Source organism: Budorcas taxicolor, chromosome 8 (assembly GCF_023091745.1).
Source record: "Budorcas taxicolor isolate Tak-1 chromosome 8, Takin1.1, whole genome shotgun sequence".
Taxonomy (NCBI): domain Eukaryota; kingdom Metazoa; phylum Chordata; class Mammalia; order Artiodactyla; family Bovidae; genus Budorcas; species Budorcas taxicolor.
Window position 1 is genome coordinate 96522083 of NC_068917.1, and position 19922 is coordinate 96542004.

Below are 19922 nucleotides of genomic sequence, written 5' to 3' on the forward strand. Positions count from 1 at the left end.
TTTCAGTGTACATATCTTTCACCTCCTTGGTTAAATTTATTCTTAGGTATTTTCTTTTTGATACAGTCGTGAATGGGATTGTTTTCTGTATAGAAACAACAGATTTTTGTTATTGATTTTGTATTCTGCAGCTTTGTTGACTTGCTTATTATTTCTAACATCTTTTTGATGGAGTCTTTACAGTTTTCTATTTATAATAGGGTTTTCTGTTTTGTCATCTACAAATAATGACAGTTTTACTTCTTTCTTTCCTATTTGGATGCCCTTCTTTTCCTTGCCCTGTTGCTGTAGCACTTCCAACACTTTGTTGAATAAAAGTGGTGTGGCATCCTTATCTTTTCTTTGGTCTTAGAGGAAATGCTTTCAGCTTTTTACCATTGAGTATCAGAAACACTGGGCTGGAAGAAGCACAAGCTGGAATCAAGATTGCCAGGAGAAATACCAATAACCTCAGATATGCAGATGACACCACCCTTATGGCAGAAAGTGAAGAAGAACTAAAGAGCCTCTTGATGAAAGTGAAAGAGGAAAGTGAACAAGTTGGCTTAAAGCTCAACATTCAGAAAACAAAGATCATGGCATCCAGTCCCATCATTTCATGGGAAATAGATGGGGAAACAGTGGAAACAGTGTCAGACTTTATTTTGGGGGGCTCCAAAATCACTGCAGATGGTGATTGCAGCCATGAAATTAAAAGACACTTACTCCTTGGAAGAAAAGTTTTGACCAACCTAGATAGCATATTGAAAAGCAGAGACATTACTTTGTTGACTAAGGTCCATCTAGTCAAGGCTATGGTTTTTCCAGTAGTCATGTATGAATGTGAGAGTTGGACTGTGAAGAAAACTGAGTGCCGAAGAATTGATGCTTTTGAACTGTGGTGTTGGAGAAGACTCTTGAGAGTCCCTTCTACTGCAAGGAGATCCAGCCAGTCCATTCTGAAGAAGATCAGCCCTGGGATTTCTTTGGAAGGAATGATGCTAAAGCTGAACTCTAATACTTTGGCCACCTCATGTGAAGAGTTGACTCATTGGAAAAGACTGATACTGGGAGGGACTGGGGGCAGGAGGAGAAGGGGATGACAGAGGATGAGATGGCTGGATGGCATCACCGACTCAATGGACGTGAGTTTGAGTGAACTCCAGGAGTTGGTGATTGACAGGGAGGCCTGGCGTACTGTGATTCATGGGGTCGCAAAGAGTCAGACACAACTGAGCGACTGAACTGAACTGATGATGTTAGTTGGAAAAGGCAATGGCAACCCACTCCAGTACTCTTGCCTGGAAAGTCCCATGGATGGAGGAGCCTTATGGACTGCAGGCCATGGGGTTGCAAAGAGTCGGAAACGACTGAGCAACTTCACTTTCACTTTTCACTTTCATGCGTTGGAGAAGGAAATGGCAACCCACTCCAGTGTTTTTGCCTGGAGAATTCCAGGGATGGTGGAGCTCGATGGGCTGCATCTATGGGGTCGCACAGAGTCGGACACGACTGAAGCGACTTAGCAGCAGCAGGAAGCAACATGATGTTAGCTGTGAGCTTGTCATGTGTATAGCCTTATTTATTCTCTCTATACTCACTTTACTGTGTTTTTATCATAAATGTTGGATTTTCTCAAGTGCCTTTTCTGCTGTTTAGATGACCATGACTTTTATCCTGAGTTTGTTAATATAGTGTATCATATTCACTAATTGGGTGGAAAATGTCAGATTTTATTTTTTTGAGCTCCAAAATCACTGCAGATGGTGACTGCAGCCATGAAATTAAAAGACGCTTACTCCTTGGAAGAAAAGTTTTGACCAACCTAGATAGTATATTCAAAAGCAGAGACGTTACTTTGCCGACTAAGGTCCGTCTAGTCAAGGCTATGGTTTTTCCAGTAGTCATGAATGGATGTGAGAGAGTAACTGTGAAGAAGGCTGAGTGCCGAAGAATTGATGGTTTTGAACCGTGGTGTTGGAGAAGACTCTTGAGAGTCGCTTGGACTGCAAGGAGATCCAACCAGTCCATTCTGAAGGAGACCAGCCCTGGGATTTTTTTTGGAAGGATTGATGCTAAAGCTGAAACTCCAGTACTTTGGCCACCTCATGCGAAGAGTTGACTCATTGGGAAAGACTCTGATGCTGGGAGGGATTGGGGGCAGGAGGAGAAGGGGACGACCGAGGATGGGATGGCTGGATGGCATCACCGACTCGATGGACGTGAGTTTGAGTGAACTCCGTGAGATGGTGATGGACAGGGAGGCCTGGCGTGCTGCGATTCATGGGGTCGCAAAGAGTCGGACACGACTGAGTGACCGAACTGAACTGAACTGCAAACATCAATGTATCCCTGGAGTAAATCCCACCTAGTCATGGTGTATGATTCAGTGTGTTGTTGAATTCGGTTTGCTGATGTTTTGTTGAGGATTTTTGCATTTATGTTCATCAGGGATGACAGCCTGTGATTTTTTTTCCTTGTGGTGTCCTTGTCTGGTTTTGATATCAGGATGATGATGGCTTCACAAAATGCATTTGAAAGAATTTTCTTTTTGTCTGATTTTTGGAAGAATTTGAAAAGGAAAGATTGGTATTAACTCTTTAAATGTTTGATTTAATTCAACTGGACTTTTGTTTGTTGGGAGGTTTTTGATTCCTTATTAAATTTCCATATTACTGTCTTGTCACATTTTCTGTGTCATCATGATTTAATCTTGTTAGATTGTCTTTTTCTAGGGATTTATTTGTTATGGGTTGTCTGATTTGTTGGTGTGAAATTTTTCATAGTTACCTTTTATGATTCCTTATATTTCTGCGGTATCAGTTGTAGTATCTTTTATTTCTGACTTTGAGTCTCTTTTTTTCCCCTTAGGTCTAGCTGGAAGGTTGTTGGTTTTAAAGAGCCAGCTTTTAATTTCATGGATTCTTTTTTCTATTTCTTTTTAGTCTCAATTTCATTTATTTCCACACTGATCTTTATTATTTTCTTCCTTCTACTAACTTTGGGTTTTGTTTTTTCTTCTTTTTGATGCAATTCTAAATGGGATTGTTTAGTATATAGAAACACAACAGATTTTTGGTGTAAAGTTGTTTGAGATTTTTCTTTATTTCTTTAGGTAGGCATTTGTTGCTATGAACTTAACTCCTAGAACTGATTTTGCTACATCTAATGTACATTTGGTTTGTTGTATTTCTGTTTATCTTTGTGTTGGGTATTTTTTAAATTTCTCTTGATTTCTAGAATGATATTCTACAGTGAAAACTAGTATAGGAAATTGTATAATCTGGCTTTCAAGGTTATGTTTGTACCTAGTCCTAACACTTAACAGTGTATGTTGATTGTGACCATAACATGCTCATTCTATCTTACTTTATTTTTTTAATGTGTAAATTCAGAGGTAATGTTTCCTATGCTTCGTCCTAAGTATGGTCTCACAATATTTCTCCACTTTAATAAGAGTTTCCTTGAATAAAAATAAGTAAGCAAGGAACACTAAGTTAAGCTTTTTAATGGGGTTAATTAAAAGTATTCTTATAACTAAAATAAAAGTATCATAGTTATGTGCTCAGTTCTGGTTTTATAAAGCATATGGTATATAAAATGGTCTGTGATCTTTTTATAAGTTAAATTGTAGGTAAAGTTTATGTTACTCAATTTCATGTGATTGGAAATAATTTCATTACAGAATTTAGATAATTCAAGTATGGCTCTAAGGTATGACCTGTGTTTTCAACATACTATTTCTAGAATAAAGTTAGAACAGTTAATTTTTTTTAAACTCTTGCCTCCAACTTTCTATACCTTTTCTTCTCTTAAAAGTTGAATTTGTAAGCCCTTTTCTGTAACTGTTAGTAGTTGGAAGATCTCATTTAGTTGTATTTGCCTGCTTTATAATGCAGAGGAAAGTGAGGAGACCTTAAAAAACACCAAAGAAATTCAGAAAAAAGCTGAAGAAAAATATGAGGTGTTGGAGAATAAAATGAAAAATGCTGAAGCTGAAAGAGAGAAAGAACTGAAGGATGCACAGAAAAAACTAGATTGTGCCAGAACTAAAGCAGATGCTTCTAGCAAAAAAATGAAAGAAAAACAACAGGTAATTTTTTTTTAAAATAGAATTAGTCTTTTAACATCAGCGTAGAACTGAAGGGTGGTAGAGCACCATTGGTTGACATGGCCTTCTTCATCGATATTTGTCACAAATCGAAAAGTGAGGGACAAAGTTGCTTGATAAAGGTTTGATTTTGATAATGTTTCATTCAGGAGTGGACCAAAGCTCGTATCATGTAAGCCAAGCTGTGTCTTATCAGAGAATCACTGTTGACGTTTCTGTTTGGTGATCATCTGTTTGAACAGACACTGTGAAGGAATGATGATGACAAAGCATGTTATATTTGCAGTGCTATTCAGTTGTAGACTATTTTGGATAGTTTCAAGGCTGGAATTTAAACCTATGTTTTTCTGTTTACAAAGAAGGCTACATGCTCAATCACTATTCTATACAATTTCACTATTGAATACAATTTCACTTAAATCTAACTTTGCTTCACAGTTCTTTTTAAACCCACCTTATGATTCTACTATTAAATATTTAGCTTTACACAGAGCATTTTGTAAAGAACTAAAGGCTATAATGGGAAAGAAGAGAAGCTGTTTTTTTTCGTCATTAAATAATTGTTTAAAAAAAGGTTTTTAACCTCTCCTAATTTATCTGCTATATAGAATTCTGTATTATTTTTCCATATAGGAATAAAAGGATGAAATAGTTTATGCAAAGTTCTTTGAATGCATAAAAATTGTATGTACATTTTTTAATATAGAAAAATAAATTCCTTTTCCCTTTTTCTTCTTTGGAAGCAGCTTACATGTTTTCAGTAGTTGAGTAAGCTATGGTCCTTACTTGCTTGAGTATCTTATTAGTTTTGCTGAAGTGAAGTTGCTCAGTCATGTCCGACTCATTGTGACTCAATGGACTGTAGCCTACCGGGCTCCTCTGTCCATGGGATTTTCCAGGCAAGAATACTGAAGTGGGTTGCCATTTCTTTCTCCAGGGGAACCTCCCGACCCAGGGATCTAACCCGGGTCTCCCGCATTGTAGGCAGACGCTGTACTGTCTGAGCCACAGTAGTTAGTAACTGTTGAATGCCCAGATGCTGTGTTTTTTATAGGAAGTTGAAGCTATCACCCTGGAGCTGGAGGAGCTCAGGAGAGAGCATGCATCCTATGAACAACAGCTTGAAGCTGTAAAGGAAGCTATCATATCCTACGAGGGTCAGATTGCAGTAATGGCCTCTGAGGTGGCTAAAAATGAGGTGAGAGTGATTTAACCACATTAGAGAAATACAGATGTCAGTCTGCTTCTGAAATGGTGGCTTAAAGATGTTTGACTTCAGAGGTCTCAGTCTCTTCACCCCTGTCATGATGAGAGGGAAAATGATGATTACCAATCAGAAAGAGTCCTGAAATAATATCACTAATTGTTTTAGTCCAGGTCTATTGGAAAATGAAAACACCCAGTAATTTGACCAGGCAGAGTTTAAATAAAAATTATTAACTGTAACAGGAATTTGGAATGATGTACGATTGGATTGCTAAGGGGTAGAGAAAACTCTAAAGAATGAATGAACTCTAAAGAATGAATAGCAGATACAGGAGCAGTCATTACCTATAAGCTGAAGCAGTGCACCCCCAGAAGGAACAAATCTAGAAAAGAGCCCCGTTCTACCTGCAAGGCTGAGAACTACATGTAGTTGGAAAACACATCATTGTGGCCCTCTGGTGGTGGGGTTTGGTGTAGTAGGGAAACCATGCTGAGCAAAGTGCTGCACAGGACATCTGCTGGGAAAACAGCTTTCTGGGACACCAGGGGGACTGGCCACAGGGAGGTGCCCAGCCTGTGAACAGGCTGCAGACTGCTGCTGGGTATGCCATGTAAGTGACAACCTTGCCTTTGAGAAAAGCACATCAGAACCAAGAAGTAAAGCCCCTTCCTTCTCCAGTGTCCCTAAAGCATCCTTTACTGATGAGGCTTCATGTTGTTACACTCGGCAAGGGAGAGTTGTTCCCATCTCAGAAGCAGGCGGTGAAGGGTGGATTTGGGGTATGATGGTTTCATGTTGTGAAGATATTTCTATTTCCTGCAAATATTAGAAATGCTCCCTCATGAATATTGGATACCCTCTTGACCCTTTCTTTGATTTTGACCTTGAATTCTGTTTTGTTTCATTATTTCTACTCATACTTTTTAAAACTCAGATATAATTGGCATAACATTTATATTGGTTTCAGGTGTACAATATAATGGTTCAACATTTTAATATATTGTGAAATGATCACCCCAATAAGTCTGGTAACCATAGCAGGTTTTTTTCTTGTGATGAGAACTTTTTAAGATGTGCTGTCTTAGCAACTTTGAAATACATAGTAGTAGTTATTATTAACTACTGTCACCATGCCCTGCAAAGTATAACCACCTTTGGTTTTTTGATACACCTTTTTTTTTTTTTTTAAGTTTTCTGTTCCGTTGCAGTTATATACTTTTTGTAGGTCATGTTAACTAAAATGTAACAGCTTCTAACAGGGGCATTCCATCCATTTACCTAGGATATAGTAAAGTGTGTTTTTTTTGCCTTTTGTCCTCTACTTTTACATTTCCTGTTACATTTTTTCCTTGAGATGATTGTTTTAATTGCTGTAGTGTGCATTGTTTTAGAAAGTACTTTTCTCTTCATTCTATTTGTGGTTAAACTCAAGGGTTTGTTTTTTTTTAACACATTATCAAATCAATAGCAGAACAATTTTTTAACTATCTTTTTGAATCAGGGTTCAAAATGCTTTTCAGCTTTGTGTTTTGTCTTGCTGATTACCTTTTCTACAGTTTCTTTTCTGCCTTCTGACTTGCCTTTTTGTCTCATTCCTCCATATCTTTTACCATCTTTCATGGACATCACGTAGTGGAATTTTTTTTTTAATTAGATGTCATATTTTTAAAGAGAAATGTGGAAGTAAAATAAGTCACTTCTTCCTTGATCTAAATAATGATAAAATCAAAAGCATATACATATTTCGATAAAGAGAATATCTATTTCTCTATGGAAAACTATAAAATGTATCTTTAAGTTTGTAAATGTTGTTCTTTTAGTCTCTATATTCTAAATTGTTTCTGTTTGCCCCTTAGGGAGCTAAGAAGATAAATTGCCTTCAAATTAATTATGTTCAAACAAAACTAAAAACTTTGGCTCAATCTGAAGTGATAGATATCCTTGTTTTTCTCTTAACCATTGTAGATTGAAACAGTTATACCTATGACACCATCTTCAGTCTTTAGGTGTGAGAGAATCTTCTTCATAAACATGTTTTTGTCATGTGCTTTTGTTTTGGATTTTTTAGATGAATGCTGAGATTTAACTTCCTCCTGCAAAAGACCTTTTATGATACAAACATTATAAAGAAATTACTTATGTCATGTTCAATAACTTAACCATAATGTCAGGTATTGTTTATTGCTCAAAATTATCTTGTTTTCTAATGAGCATGCCTTAAAAAATTCCTAAATTTTTACTGACGCTTATCCTCACTTCAAGATATCTATTCTTCCTCAGTCTTTTAGCAGGTTGTTCTACTCTTTGTTTTTCCCTACCTAAATCTGAGTTGAGCTAGGTTCTTTTTTTTCAGATGTTTGTGTGAGTTTGTGACCATATCTTTACCAGAAAGACCTTTAAGATCTAGCAAAGAACTTTCATGGGGAGGAGGTGAGAGTTGGTAGACTAAATCCCAGCTGTAATTTTCACTTCAGAGACAAACCGATGATACTAAAAGAGTGAGAAGTTTTTCTTTGTGCCACAGATAATGTTTCTTCAAAAAAGTTTCTCTTCCTCTTCCATATCTCTGTTTTAACCCCTGTGCTAGAACCAAACACCCTGACCTTTTGTTGCCACTGTCAGAGGCCTTATGGCTTACTTCTATAGAAGGGAAAGGAACCAATGCCAGCTTACCTTACTTCCACCCCCATTCTTTGCCTTCATAATAAATGGCATTTGGGGGTCTGTCGTATTATTTTGTAACCACCACCAGAATCCCACTCTTTTGAGAGACCGTACAGGGCAAATCCCAGTAACCCCTCCTCCACCTAGGTGATCCCAGTTATACTGTCACAGAAACTTTGTTGCTTCCAGCATGAACTGCATCGCATCCCTTTTTCCGTAGTGGTAATACAAGTTTTATTTGTAAATGTGTTAGTCATTTTCATGGGGATATACAATGTAGAAGGTTAGATGACACATTGCCATCTTGTCTAGAAGTCTGTTGGATGATCTTTCAGTAAACCAAAAAATGTCTCCATCTTACCTTGCTGTATGTTATCTTGTAATTATTCATTTCAGGAGTTAGTAAACAAAGCTCAGGAAGAGGTGACCAAGCAAAAAGAAGTGATAACAGCCCAAGACAACATAATTAAAGCTAAATATGCAGAAGTAGCAAAACACAAGGAGCAAAACAATGAATCTCAGCTTAAAATTAAGGAACTGGACCATAACATCAGCAAACATAAACGGGAAGCTGAAGATGCTGCTGCAAAGGCATGTTTGTATTGTTCACTTTTATTTTTAATCACATTTTTGCCTCTGGGTTTTTGAAATGTTCTGGTAAAGTGCTCAGTGAAGAACTTAACTGTAAATGGCAGAACTACTGTGTAACAATTTTGAGGCATGCAACTATGACTGCTTCTCAGCAGTCACCAAATGGCAAAAATGTTTTATTTTTAAATTTAATCTCAGGGGCTTTATTCCCATCTCCAAGATGTTTTTAACCAAATATTGAATGGCCTCCCATGGAAATGACTGTTTTTTTAATCCCCAGTTGTTCATAGAACTAATTACTAATGTATTAATAGTTGTAATATATATTCTTTACCTAATTGCAAATTGAATTTAGGGAACTCACAGAGAAGTATACACAAGGAACTTCTGAAGTAAGGACTTAGTTGGTTTAGGATATCCTTATGAGGATTGGTATAGTCAGTGTTCGAAGTCTCATTTGAAATCTGGCATTTTGCCAGGCAGTGTCTTTGAAGTTATCCCACAGTTTTTTGGTCACTCTTAATTAAAATTTCTTTCATGTATCACAGTAACCTAAGTACTTTAAAGAAAATACATAGTTTTGCAGGAATTCATTGCTTAGTTAGGAGGCTTCATTTATGTGGTTTTAATAATTCACTCATCATGTTTTCTTACTGGTGTGTAACAGTTTGGTGCCTTTTAAATCTTTTTTAGCATCATAAAAGTACAAGAGATTTAATTTCAAAAAGATGAGAACATACAAAACAGTCTTCCACTCTTTTCTGCAAGAGCCATGAGTGCCTGTTCAGGTTCATTACTTTGTTTAAAAAGCATTTTTTTAATGACCACATGATAATATCCTAATATTTTATTAGTATTGATTTCCCATTTGCCTAGTAGCCTAGTATTAGTGGATTCACTGAACTATTACCAATGCTAATATTACTGTTAATAGGTTTTTTTAAAAATATAATTGACAATACTAGTATTGGTGGTTGCTTGGGGATTCTATTTACAGTTAAGTGAAGAGGGTACAAAGAGTGACTTGCAAGCAGAACTGCTAAAAAGTCAAGTATTCTTTAAAATACATAGTTTATCAAATATTTATTGTATACTTGTACCAGGCACTGACTTCCCTGGTGGTGCAGATGGTAAAGTATCTGCCTACAATGCAGGAGACCTGGATTCGATCCCTGGGTCGGGAAGATCCCCTGGAGAAGGAAATGGCAACCCACTCCAGTACTCTTGCCTGGAAAATCCAATGGACAGAGGAGCCTGGTAGGCTACAGTCCATGGGGTCGCAAAGAGTCGGACATGACTGAGCGACTTCACTTTCACTTTACCAGGCACTAAAGATACAAGAATAAGCAACATGCCACAGAATGTGTTCATGGCGCTCACAGATGGGCAGGAAAAAAAGATAGACTAGAAATGACCATATTATTTTGGAGTCTGGTGGTGTGACTGTACTCATGGGATTAATAAGGATGATTGACAAGGATTAGCTTTCAGCAGTCAGTACCAATCTTAAACAGTTATAGTAGAAGAAAGTCTTCTTAAGCACTATAATTAAAAATCCTTAATGGTTATATTACATGAGTATTTTACTGTGCCTTGTCAATGAGGGTAGCAAGGGGATGGAGTCAATATTTAAGATAATGTTTTACTTAGATTATAATTTCAATTATTATTAGGTACCAGTCACGATTAGGCTTTCATGATTTTACAGTATCTATGACTTAAATATTCATATAAGACTAAACTTTCACAAGTTGTTTTTTTGAAGTAATACATTGAATTTGGTAAAATCTGGAGCCTCATCTCATTATAATGGCAATGTTTACAGACACACACACCCCCACATACACTTAACTGTTTCTCTGAGTTCACATTTATTTTGATGCTTAAGTAATATCTTTTTCTATTTTTTTTAGCCTATCCTCTAGATAAAAATATTCATACTTCTTATAGGTTCACAGTCAACAATGAGTCTCATTTTTTTTTCAAATGAGTCATTGTGGGATTTTTCTAAAAAAATGTTTGTAAAAATTAGTAAATATTTAAGAAACTAATTTTTAAATACAGGTTTATGAGCAATGATATCATTCTATTATCATCTTTTGGCTAGGTATCCAAAATGTTGAAAGACTATGACTGGATTACTGTAGAAAAACACCTCTTTGGGCAACCCAATAGCACCTATGATTTCAAAGCTAACAACCCAAAAGAAGCTGGTGAGAGACTTCAGAAGTTGCAAGAAATGAAGGAGAAACTGGGAAGAAATGTCAACATGAGAGCCATGAATGTGCTGACTGAAGCTGAAGAGCGTGTAAGTCACTTTGCTCTGCCTGTGGCCACTGCAAAACATGAGTAGCCTTGGTGGATTTTATGACCCCTGGCATGTGTGCGCTCAGTCTGCGGCCCATGGACTGTAGCCTGCCAGGCTCCTCTGTCCTCGGGATTCTCCAGGAAAGAATACTGGAGTGGGTTGCCATTTGTGTCTCCAGCAGATATGACCCTTGAGACAATTATTAGAGTCAGTCTAATAATTTAGGCTTAAATTTTAGATTTAAAATCTTTGCTTTATGCTTTTGAAAATTTGTTTTGTGTTTTCCTTTTCTTCCTTTTCGGTTATTTCTTTTCTTATTTCATTCTTTTTGTTTCATCAGTTACCTGTTCTGTTGTGCTTAAATGACTTTTCCACTGGCTTTTGCTTTTGTTGTGAACATGTTCAACCCCTCTCTTATTTTTGGTTTAAATAAAAACACTTTCGATCTTGTTAACTCCTCACATTTTTACCATTTCTTTCACTTGTCTTTTTGAAAGGCTTTGAAGAAGACTCTACAGATTTTCCCCACTATCCAAAAAGTAGGGCATTCCTTTGAAACCCTTCCTATGCCGAAATGGTATAAAGCAAAGAAGCAATTACCGTAGGGCCCGTCTTGCTAACAGATGCACAGAGCAAACTGAAATAAAGCACAGATGCTCACAGACACAGTTCAAAGCTCTGGGAGGAGGCTTGATGCTGAGATGCTCAGTGTTGTTCCCATGAGGAGCTTGATGGTGCCACTCTCATTGCTTAGGGTGTGTGCTGCTTCTGTAAGAAATGGCTCACTGCAGCACACATGCTGAACGTTATTTGTGCTTTTTACCGTTTCTTGTAAAAGCAGTGATACAAAGTGAACTTTGAAAAAGTGAGAGAATACCTGTCTGTTCTAACCAGTGTCTTCCTTTGATTCCAGTGTATTGCAAGAACCATTACATAAGTAAATGACTAAAACTGTTATATACATTAACACTGTTTTACTAATCTGTAAATCCAGCAGCATCTTCTCTGTTTTAATGCTCTCAGTTACTTGATGGTGTTATTCATCTCCCTTACCTTTTACAGTCTGCATGTCACTAGAAAAACCCAAAGGGGAAAGCAATTCCTATTCTTTATGGCCCCATAGGAAATAGCAATCTGAGTAATTTTATATTTTGCCCTGTATCTTCTTTAATTCTGTAAAACTGAATTTGTATAACAGCTAATGAGAGTGCTATAAAATTGAGTACCTATGAGCTCAATCACTTTTAACAAATTTTTTGGTAATGGGTTTCTTAAAGCTGTTACTGACATTAGTATCTACAAAGAATCTATATTATGTCAGATACTAAACAGATTAATAATGCACATACTGTGACCTTTCTGTTAAATATTCCTGCTGGTTTTCATTTCTCCATTAAGTCTTTGCAATATATGGCATCTTCATGGAAGGGAAATATTTTGTCTGAATTTGAGCTGCTTAACATTGTGAAATTTGTTTCCTTATACTTGTTTGCTTTTATTATATAATAATAACTTGAGCTAGTTTTTTGGGTTTTGTTTGTTTGTTTGTTTTTTAATTTTACAACTCCCATCTCCATATCAGAGAGGAAGGGCCTATATTGTTGATCAGTGGTTCACCTTTTGTTTTTTTGTTATTGTATTTTGGGTCACCTCATGTAAGAAAATATATGGAATTATGCAAGGAATAGGATAAAAATGTGGCCAAGCTCCTAAAACCTTTTCTTCACAAAGGAAAGGGGCAGCAAGGAAACTAGCAAGACTGGCTGTAGTTTTGCAGGGAGAATATGAAGCCACCTTGAAATGTGAGGCTGTGAGGAGAAATAAGTTAAAAGGGTTTTTTAGAAAGTTCTGCTGCTCCTCATGATTTGATTATCCCTCTGTAGTCTCCCTCAAATTTTTTTTCCAGTAAATTTCTTCATTAACCAGAGAAGGCCACTCTGAAAATGAGATGTGGGAGTGGAAACCTGAGGCGCCAGTTAATGTCTGAAGTAGAGGAAGAACAGTGCAGGGGCCATAAGGCTGCAGTGAGCTTATGCTCAGGAAACTGAAAATGAGACCATATGGCTGGAGCCTGGGGAGGAGTGTGTCACCAAAAGTTCAGAGATAAATAGGAGCCAAATTATGTGGGACTTTATACGTCACGGTGAATAGTTAAAAAAGTTAAACCTTTATGTCACTGCTAAGACTAACCTTGCATGCAAGGCTACTTTTGAGTTTACATGACAAATACTCCTTTTTTTGCCTTGGCTACTGGGTAGATAAGGGAATATAAGTGGAGTCAAAATGTTTCAAGAGTTTGTGCTATCAATTCTCAGCTATAGTAATTGAATTTTACATATAGATGTGTTTACTTCCCTCAGTTTGGCTTATATTGTAACTCAATGTAGTGTTATCTTTTTGGTAAGAAGGAGTTGTATGTATTGCATATAAAAATAGTAAAATCTCTTTATTCTTGACCGAAGCCTAAAATAGAAATTTTTTGGTTTTCTCGATTAAGTCTGCTTTTTATCTTACTAGTATAATGACTTGATGAAGAAGAAGAGAATTGTAGAAAACGACAAATCCAAAATCCTGGCAACTATAGAAGACCTTGACCAGAAGAAAAACCAAGCCATAAATATTGCTTGGCAAAAGGTATTTGAACCCCAAAATATTATCATTTATTCTGTATGAGGCAAAGATGGAAGATGACATCATGTTAATAGCGTTGTACTCTAAGATAAATTTGAAGCAACAGCTTTGTGTTTGAATGGGGCACATGCTCATACCTTAAAACCTTGTAGAAGTTTTAAAGCATTTTGTCCTTTTGGACTTAACTGCTGCTGCTGCCATTATGGTCTCATCGTCTGCTTGTCTGGTTCTTAAGCTACATTAAGTTAACTCTGTAGATTTCTCTCCATCACTTGCTAATTCTGGGTTACCTTTAAAGGGGACAGTATTTGCCCTCTTTCTCATGAGATCATAGGTTCTAATATTGGACAGTATTCTAAGGTTTCTTCCAAATATCTGCCATATCCTTACTCATCCTTTGCCTAAAACTGGAAGCATTATTTGTTTCCCATTGCAGAAGTGCTGATTGTTGGACTACCTCTCCAAAGGACCCCTTCAGTTGTAACCTCTTCAGTTTCTCTTGCCATAACCCACAGAGGTCAAATATTAGTGCTAAGAATATTTCTATAGCAAAATTGTATTCCACTTACAAATTATTGTTTCAGAATTCATAAGTATTATATATTATTAGGTTTTTTAGCAAATCATTTTATAATATTAGATTTATAACTATAAAATATTTTATGTAAGTATAACTTATTAACAGACCATTTGCTCTTATTTTACATGAATTATCTTAAAATAATTCCATAGTTTTGATAATTATTATCTCTATCTTATAAATGAAGAAACTAAAGCTTAGAAAGTTGAAATTAGCCTAAGATCGTAATAGTCAAAAGATAGGAAAACTAGAAAATTCTCTTTTCCTAAATTAGAAGTTAAGTTAAAATTACCTTTTATTACTCTTTAGGAATTAAAACTGGTTAATTGGAAAGTCAGTATTTCCAGGATTCATATTCAACAAAATCCCAATTAACCATTTTGGTTTTGTTTTATGACAACTTCAGCAGATTTCAAGGTTCCTTACTGTTATTTCTAGTTCTCTGGCTGCATAGATTTGTCTCCTTTAGCATAATCCTTAGCTTCTTCTGTAAAGTTTTCCTACCATAACAAAAGACTGCTAATCAAAAGCTTTCATAGACACTGTGTTGTTTGGCATGTTAGCAAGCCTGGGCCTCTAGGATTTAACTGGGCACCTCACCACTTTTTCTCTTTTTAATTTTACAGGAACTTTATTTTTTGTAATGGCAGAATAGTTATCTTTTTCATTTGGATTATTTTTCCTGCTCTACAACTTATTTTCAGTGTTCCATCTCCCTGTAGTATTTCTGTCATTTAAAAAATGCTTGCAGAAAGTTGGCCACAGTACAACATTTGGATTTAACACTAGATCTGAGATTCTGTCTCTTGGTTTCCCCATGATTCCTGGATTTAATTTGAGTACAAATTTATATTTTAAACTGATTTTTCATCAGTCTCCAAAGTTCTCCCAAACCAAGTAAATCTACTCAGTGCTTATTATATATGTCAGACACTATTCTTATATTAATTTTCCTATTTAATTCTCAACAGTAACCTAATGAGATAGGTATTATTATCAGCATTCCATACTTCCTTATGGCTTTAAGTGTACTTCCTTCACAACACCAGAGTATTTTAGAAACTGGTTGTATTTTTGTTTCCTTCTCATTGGATTTTCAATATTCGACTTATTTCCTGTCTATGATAGGGCTGTATTCTTCTCTACCTATTAACTGATAAGATTCTTTTTTCCCTTTTGAATAATCCACATGGGATCCCATGGTCATCTTTTGGATTTATTAGCATTCCACTTTCTTAATTTTGAGCTGTCTTTCTCCTGTCTGTCTGGTCAAAAAATTTCAAGTGTTTATAGACACTATGTTATCTTCCATCTTTCCCCCATAAAAAGAGTAGACCTCTCCCCATTGTAATGAACCTTGTGTAGCTCTGGAAGTCTATCCTAGATAAAACTAGAATCTACTTTCTCTGTGTAGGCTATTAGCATGTGTGCAGTTGTTCTTAAAATATGTGTTCCTTAGCAAATTTATATTTAGGAGACTGTTTAAGTCTAGGAGATTTCCTTATTACTACAGATACTCATAAAATACTTGCATTTGAATTTTATACTTGATTGGAGAACTTGGCTGTCATATATCTTTGTTGGCGGGGGGCGGTGTGCATGCGTGTATACACTCGATTTTGTCTGGCGAACCTCTAAGATGATTAGTCATGTCTGAAGACAGATGGCTGAATTCTCAAATGTGTATGCACAGAAATTACTCAGTTACAGCCTAGAATATTGGTCCTAAATCTCTGTGTAATCTCCTGCTGCAGCTTTATGGGGATAGGCCAAATAGCTTCTTCGGCTCTTTACTTTTGGGGCTCAGTCCTGCTCCTGTCCCTTGACAATCTGTGAAAAGTAGAGAAAAGAACCATTAAACACCTTTACCAGATGTGTTTTGATTTCACGCCTCTTTTTCTCCTAGACTTCACTCTGATCTTAAGCTTTTTAAAGTAGCTGATAATGATAGGCCTGTCTTACCATATCAGTCAACAGAAAACAAATTATACCAAAAAAAGTTTTTGTTTTTCTCCTCTAGCTGAAAATTCAACCTCCTATATTATCCAATTGTGTGTCTCTGAGGATTCCTGCAACCATGGCCACCTGTTGTATCAAACTTCATCTTAGTGTTAGAGGTACAGCCTGTAGTTTCCCCTCAAAGTTTGAGCAAAGCTCAGTAAATGATTTCTGTGGAGACACATAAATATATCACAGCCTTATATACTCTTGTCGCAACCACTGGACTCTAATGTTGCGATGTTGTATTGCTAGCAGCTATAGATAATGCATGAATGAATGGGCATGACCAGATTTGTCATATGGACCATAATTTGCCAACCTCAAAACAAGAGTAACAGATAACAAAATTCACCTGCTGGTTTGCAAATATACATGTCATTTGATTTTTCTTGGAGAACGTTCTATGATATAAATCTTTTTTTCATCCAGGTAAACAAGGACTTTGGATCTATTTTTTCTACTCTTTTGCCTGGTGCTAATGCTATGCTTGCACCACCAGAAGGGCAGACTGTGTTGGATGGTCTGGAGTTTAAGGTTGCCTTAGGAAATACTTGGAAAGAAAACCTAACTGAACTTAGTGGTGGTCAGAGGTGAGTGAGTGTTCCGTTTGAAATAATTCCTCTTATTATAATCCATCAACTCTTTGCCTCCCAATTTTATTTCAGATTTGCTTTTCTGTATTTGCATGTGGAATTTAAGGAGCCTAATCTGTGAGACTATGAATTCTGATTAGAACACTTGACTAAAATGATAGGTAACAAAGTAGAAATAAGGATTAGCATCTAGGAAACTAGACCAAATACATGAGAAACAATTATTTTCAGATACTGGAAAGTGAATGACCCAGGAGTACGATCCTGAGAGAAAAGAAACAAAATGCTTAGTCCAGTTTTTACCCTAGCTTTCTCCCTAGGAGTAACTCTTGACTACAGATGCAGGGAGGGAAACCCACACAAAGCCCAGTAGTCTTACTAAATGAAGGAAACATTCGAATTTGGGGAAGTCCCAGGGAAATACATCATGGCATTACATTTGCACCGTCCCTAAAGTGAAGGCTATTCTAGACACACCTTAGCAAAGGTTAATTGCAGGCCTAACACTATTTAAAGACAGACCACAAAGCTGAGACTGTAAACAACATAATCACAGTGTTCAGCATCTAATAAACACTACTAGGCAGAAATCAAGAAAATGTGATTTATAACTTAGAGGAGAAACAGACCCAGAAGTGACAGATGATAAAACTAGCAGACAGGAAGTTAAGAGAGTTACATTAAGCATGTCCAAAGATTACAAGGCAAGAGAAATGGAAACTGTTAAAGAAGATGCCAGTGAAACTTCTAGAGATTTTTAAAAAACAAACCTGAAAGGAAAAGTTCTCTGCCTGAGATTGATAAGAAATTCAACATTAAAAGGAACTTAAGTGAATTTGAAAACATAGCAATAAACTACTAAAGTTAAACTTAGAAAGAGCTTCAGTGACCTGTGGGGCAATATTGAGTACTCTGACATACATATTATTGGAATTTCAAAGAGAGGAAGAGGTAAAACAAGATACTTGAAGAAATAACAGCCCAGATTTTCCAGATTTGATGAGTTCTATAAATCCACATACTTGATTTCTGTGAACCCCAGGTAGGATAAGAGGTGGCCAGATGTTAAAGAATCTGCCTGTAATGCAGGAGAGCTGGGATCACTGGGTCAGGAAAATCCCTTGGAAAAGGAATGGCTACCCACTCCAGTATTCTTGCTTGGAGAATTCCATGGACAGAGGAGCCTGGTGGGTTGCAGTCTGTGGGGGTGGCAAAGAATCAGATACCACGAAGGAATTAACACTTCGCTTTCACATGTAGGATAAATGTATGCACTCTCTTCCTACACATAACAATAACACAGCAAAGCATGTCATACATAGTTGCTGAAAACCAGGATTAGGAGAAAAAAAAACCCTGAAAGCAGCCAGAGGTAAAAAGGCACATTAAATGCCAAGGAACAAAGATAAGAATGACTTTAGACTTCTTGTCAAAAACTATGCAAGCCAGAAGTCTGGAACAACATCTATAAAGTGCTAAAAGAAAAACGTGATAACCTAGAATTCTGTATGTAGAAATAGTCTTCATATTGAAGGCAATATTTGTTTTCAGAAAAACAAAAGGTGGAAGAGCTGTATAAGTTAAAGGAAGTTCTCTGGTGAAAGGAAAATACAAATGGAAACTTAGGTCTACATGACAATGAAGTGTACTGGAAATATGTTCTAGACTTCAGGAAAGTTTCTGCAGCCTTACACAGTGATTCAGACAGCATACTGAGAGAAACTTTAAAAGATCATTAGGCCTCACTCTTTACCTGCAGAGAGCCAAGTGATTAAAAACCTCTGAGAGAAAATTGTGAATATTCATATAATTGAAGATGTGTATTAATTTTGTATTTTCCCCCTGCGGGATGTACAGTCCGTACTCCTTGATTGTTCTCATGTGCTCTTTGCTGTCATGGAACTCTTCTCCTTTGGATATAGAAAATACTAAGATCTGTTCATTTCTCTTACGAGATCTTTTGTTGTTTTTATGAATAGAATAGCAGTCCACCCTTTATTTTTCACTGTTGATAAAATTCCTAAATGTTCTAAGAGTCAAAAAAGACAGCTTCTGCTTCCTGGTCAATCAAAATTGAATTCCACGGTATAGATCACAACATCTTTAATTGCTTTTGCCAAAGTCCTCGAAAAACTTTTTGAGGAAAATAGAGAATATTTGCTTATTTTCTTACTGGAACCTAAAAATTATTTCCATAATTAAGACAATATAAACTTATTTTCAGATATACCACAGTCTAGCATAGTAGTTTAACTCTTGGTGAGCCTTTTTTTTTCCTCCTGAATGAATAAGTTGAAAGCTCAATGCCTTAAATATTCGGCACAGAGAAAGCCATTGAAAAGTAGTTTTAGGTCACTTTAATGACCTCAGCTACTCTGTTCAGCTTGTTTGCTTTTTATTGTACTGTTTCATTCCTTTCCTTTGCTAGAAAATTTGGTTTCACTTTCCTAGACCCCCTCTTCTACACACATTTTCCCCCCACTTACATGTTTCTTTTTTTTTTTTTAATTTTTATTTTTACTTTATTTTACTTTACAATACTCTATTGGTTTTGCCATACATTGACATGAATCCACCACGGGTGTACATGTGTTCCCAAACATGAACCTCCCTCCCACCTCTCTCCCCATAACATCTCTCTGGATCATCCCCGTGCACCAGCCCCAAGCATGCTGTATCCTGCATCGGACATAGACTGGCGATTCGATTCTTACATGATAGTATACATGTTTCAATGGCATTCTCCCAAATCATCCCATCCTCTCCCTCTCCCTCTGAGTCCAAAAGTCTGCTATACACATCTGTGTCTTTTTTGTTTCTTAATAAATACCCTATTGGAATACAGTAAGCATTAGACTGTTTAGTGCCACATGCTAGAAGATATTTGAAGTTACAGAGTTAAGTGTGTTACAGCTGTTACTGTAACTTTAATTCTATTTTTAAATAATTATAAATGTTTTATATTACAGTAAATAAAGATTTTTAATGAAATGCTTAGGAAAAAAATACTATGAGAAGTATTGTATTTCTTCATGCCAGATTAGAACAAAATCCATTACAATTAAAAGGGATATAAAAGAACTGAAAAAGAGTTTTGAGGAAGGAAAGGAAAAACTATTAACACTAATATGATGTCTCTTAAGATTAGATGCTAAATTTAACATCCTAATTATCTGACAAGAAAGAAGAACATATAACTGTTCTATTCAAAATAACACTCATTGAAGAGAGGGAAGAATGGAAAGCTAAACTAAAAG

General features: G+C 36.3%; 1 protein-coding gene across 1 annotated transcript in view; it reads left to right on the plus strand.

Moving 5' to 3' along the window:
• The window catches only part of SMC2 (structural maintenance of chromosomes 2), a 49790-nt gene that overhangs the window by 28515 nt on the left and 1353 nt on the right, over positions 1-19922 (plus strand). The window contains exons 17-22 of the mRNA XM_052645060.1: positions 3879-4072; positions 5145-5288; positions 8358-8552; positions 10660-10860; positions 13378-13494; positions 16502-16662. Of these exons, the coding sequence (XP_052501020.1) occupies positions 3879-4072; positions 5145-5288; positions 8358-8552; positions 10660-10860; positions 13378-13494; positions 16502-16662 (1012 nt within the window). The remainder of the gene's footprint in view (positions 1-3878; positions 4073-5144; positions 5289-8357; positions 8553-10659; positions 10861-13377; positions 13495-16501; positions 16663-19922) is intronic.